Source organism: Bidens hawaiensis, unplaced genomic scaffold, assembly GCF_021521415.1.
Source record: "Bidens hawaiensis isolate Kalapana, Puna unplaced genomic scaffold, B.hawaiensis_p1.1 tig00012956_1, whole genome shotgun sequence".
Lineage (NCBI taxonomy): Eukaryota > Viridiplantae > Streptophyta > Magnoliopsida > Asterales > Asteraceae > Bidens > Bidens hawaiensis.
In genome coordinates, this window is record NW_027492084.1 from 411,787 (window position 1) to 415,232 (window position 3,446).

Here is a 3,446-nt window from a genome sequence, read left to right on the forward strand (position 1 = left end):
CGATCAACAAACCGAAAGTAAAAAAGAAAAAGAAAAAGAAAAAGAAAAAAGAAGTCAAACCAATGACCGATTTAAACGATTTTAAGGTTTTAACCGAACCATAAACACTTATATTTGTACGTGATTAACAGGTTCAAACACCCGCTGCATCGCGCGGGCACCCGTCTAGTCATTTTATATGTGTGCCTTATGTGACTTTTAAAGAAATGTATAAATTTCTTAATGTGATATTATAGTGAATATATTTACTGTTATAGAAATACTTAGAACACAATGCATACGCTTTTTTATTTGACCAAGCCTTATAACACTACAGCATTTTCACATAATATAAGTTAGTATATAGAAAATCTTATCTATTTCGTATCTAATCTTCGTAAGCATGTATTGACGTATCAACTTAAATTTGACTTCTTAGTTGTTGTGCTGATATGTTTTCTTTATTTGTTGTGCAACTTGTGTATTCATTATTATAATAACATGCTTTATATTGTACTATCATACTATATATCATTTATTTAACATTCTAAATTAAATAATTCAATGAGGTTGACCTACAATTTCCAAAATTCAATTTGGATGAGCTTCAATACATCAAAACTCAACTGCCAAAATCACAAAAATATTAAAATAAAACATTAAAAATTAATAAAACAATAAATAATATGAAGTCTAACTCCATAATATTCACATGCACACAAATACGACCTTACTTGAACATGATCTGTTCTATAGACTCGTACTTATGAATACTTAATTTCTAACACGACCGAAACTAACAACAAACTAAATGTCTATCAAACATCAAGATTTCAGGTTCTTTCGGCAACGCTATTGAATGAACTCGTATTCCACCAAAACCTCCTATATTGATCATACCCATCATTATCCATCACCGAACCACTCGGTTCCTCACTCGTTGAACCACCCGGATTCTCGGTCATAAACTGTTCCCAAAACCCATCGTTCCCACTCGCACGCGCGGTCTCGTGGTCCCCACTTTCCCGTTCTTCTTCGTCCATACTAACCGAATTCGTAACAACCTCGCATTCTTTGTACCCCATCTCAACGTTTAATCCCGACTCGTAATCTAACTTTTCACGAAACTCGGTTATTAGATCCTCCCAAAACGTAACCGACGACTCCAACCGCTCAACCAACTCCAACGCCAAAACCGCGTCTAAAGTTAACGCTCCACCAATCGGGGCATCCAAAACATCGAAACCGTTTACTTGATCATTAATTTGAGCTAAAAACCGTCTCTTTCGGTCACTCGATGGTTTATCGAAAAAAATTTCAAACCCGCGTAAGATGTCTTTTTGGTGGGCCCAAACGATTTTTAAACGCTCAGTAACCTCATGTGCAGCCCGCTCAATGTCTTGTTGTTCTTGTTGGTGTGTTTGGAGGGTTAATGATAGGGCGTTTTTCTCGTAACGTAGACGGTAACTTTTAGTTCGGTATTGGACTCTTTCGGGTTCGGATAACGGCAAAGATGATGAAGGTCCATTGATATGGAGGTTGTGAATTGAGTGACTGTGAACAGGTTTCTTTCTTTGAATGTTTCTTAGAAGATGTGGTTTACCGCGTATGAAGTCTTCGTTTACGAATTCCCATTGTTCGGGGTCGTTTTTACGGAAACCCTGATTACAACCCGTTAAACAAAAATAAGGTTACAATGAAGAAAAAATTTGATTTTAATATTTCATACTGGTGTGCATGAAACCGAAATAATTGACATAACCGAACATAACTAAAAGAAAAAAAATGATAGTTTGGTTTAATGTTCTCAAAATCTGATATTTATGTTTGGTTTCGAATCTGGGTGCCACTCATTCCTAACAACAAGAAAAAACCGAACCCAACAGTAAAACACAGTTTTGTATGAAATAAAAATGTTTTATTTGAATGTTTGTTATCAAATTCATGAGTTATAATTATTATTTTTTAAATGTTATATAATTTATAAAACGTTAATAAATGTTGTAGCAAAAAAAAATTAGACTTAAATGTATAATAAGAAGTTAATCATTATTTAACAAAAAAAATATTAGGTCTATTGGTTCAAATTCATCTTTTTGTGCTTTTTTCCTGTACATATTAAGCTCAAACGCAAAACTAAAAAAGCAAAACTAAAAAAACAAAGTATAACAGTTTTTAAAAACTCAAAAACTGAGTTTCAATTTTTTGTTTGATTTTTCAAGCACCATCAAGAAGAAGAGAGTGTCTACAACTTGATTATCACCCATCAATCCATTTTGACACGTTTAAATAAATAGGTAAAACAAGTCATATTTCGGTTACATAAAATTTATGTGTGTGCAAGTTAAGTTAGACATATTTTATAAACAAATAAAAATCCAAACATGTTTAGATTAAACATTTCAACCTAACAACCAAACATGTTTAGATTAAACATTTCAACCTAACAACCCAAAACGTTTAGATAATGTTATTATCGATCAATAAATCATAGCGTAAATTATTAAAATCCAAATTTAAAACAAAAGGAAATTAAAATTTAAAACCCTTGAAAGCAAATAAGACATTAATAATAAGTGCACTTACATATGTATTGAGTTGTCTAATAAAGCTTGAGAAATTATTATGTTTAAAGTATCTCGGAAGCAACTCGCCGGAAAACTCAGGCGGGTTCCAAACCACAAAGCTCCGGTTATTATGACTCCACGACACTATATGATCGGTCAACGGGTCGTTGACCATTTCATACGTTTTCGCAATGAACGGCGGAAGCCCATTCCCATTACCTTGACCGTCACTCATAATAATAATAATATTTCAAATCTTTCACCCACCAACTGTTCGATGAAATGCCTGAGACAAAAAAAAAATTATAATAAAAACCAAAATCGAAGTCGTTAAAAAGCAGCAATCAGTTTAGGAAAGCTTAAAGCAAAAGAAACCCACTAAATAGAAGCAAACATACTGCTTAACACTACCTTAAAATAGACCAAACAAGTGTCTGCACACCAAGTGTTTGATTAAACTTGGGTTGTTGATCAATTATGGGACTGTAGGACTTGATGGAATGCAGGAATCACGTTGGAGAATGAACCATCTTTTCTTTTGTGTATTATATTGTATATATTTTTATACTACCGTGGGCTTTTTATATTAAAGATTTGTGTGGAAAGTATTTAATATTTTAGTGAGTGACGCATGGGCTTCGGTGGGCGGTTGACTAGATTCGAGAAGATTTTTTGGGTGATTATGAGTTATGTACAAACATTTGTAACAACACCCTTTTAAATGTGGCTAAACTACAAAATTAACTTAATCTTTCAAGACTTTACATGTTAGATGTGTTTACTTTGGTTGATGATCCAAATGTTATAACTTCGTCAACCCTAAATCGGTAGTGCGTGTTTGACTTCACGTTGTTGGGGAGATCATGTTTGAATCTTGTTTTCGTTGGTTTTTCGCAATAA

At 33.3% G+C, this 3,446-nt stretch overlaps 1 protein-coding gene across 2 annotated transcripts; it reads right to left on the minus strand.

The window, feature by feature from the left end:
* Window positions 1-612: 612 nt before the first annotated feature.
* LOC143542755 (heat stress transcription factor A-4c-like) lies at window positions 613-3,004 on the minus strand. 2 transcript variants are annotated; one of them, XM_077035275.1, is made up of 3 exons: window positions 2,958-3,004; window positions 2,566-2,832; window positions 614-1,640 (listed from the first exon to the last, which is right to left on the minus strand). In XM_077035275.1, the coding sequence occupies exons 2-3, from the start codon at window positions 2,779-2,781 to the stop codon at window positions 813-815; spliced, it is 1,044 nt and encodes a 347-aa protein (XP_076891390.1). In that variant the 5' UTR covers window positions 2,782-2,832; window positions 2,958-3,004; the 3' UTR covers window positions 614-812. The 2 variants fall into 2 exon arrangements, with proteins under 2 accessions (XP_076891389.1, XP_076891390.1); XM_077035274.1 differs by having other exon boundaries at window positions 613-1,640; window positions 2,566-2,998.
* Window positions 3,005-3,446: the final 442 nt, after the last annotated feature.

Excerpts from the sequence above, each read along its gene's own strand:
- LOC143542755 (XM_077035274.1), bottom strand. The coding sequence starts at position 2,781 with ATGAGTGACGGTCAAGGTAATGGGAATGGGCTTCCGCCGTTCATTGCG. Across the intron at positions 1,641-2,565 it reads TTAGACAACTCAATACATAT|GGTTTCCGTAAAAACGACCC; the intron begins GTAAGTGCACTT and ends GGTTGTAATCAG.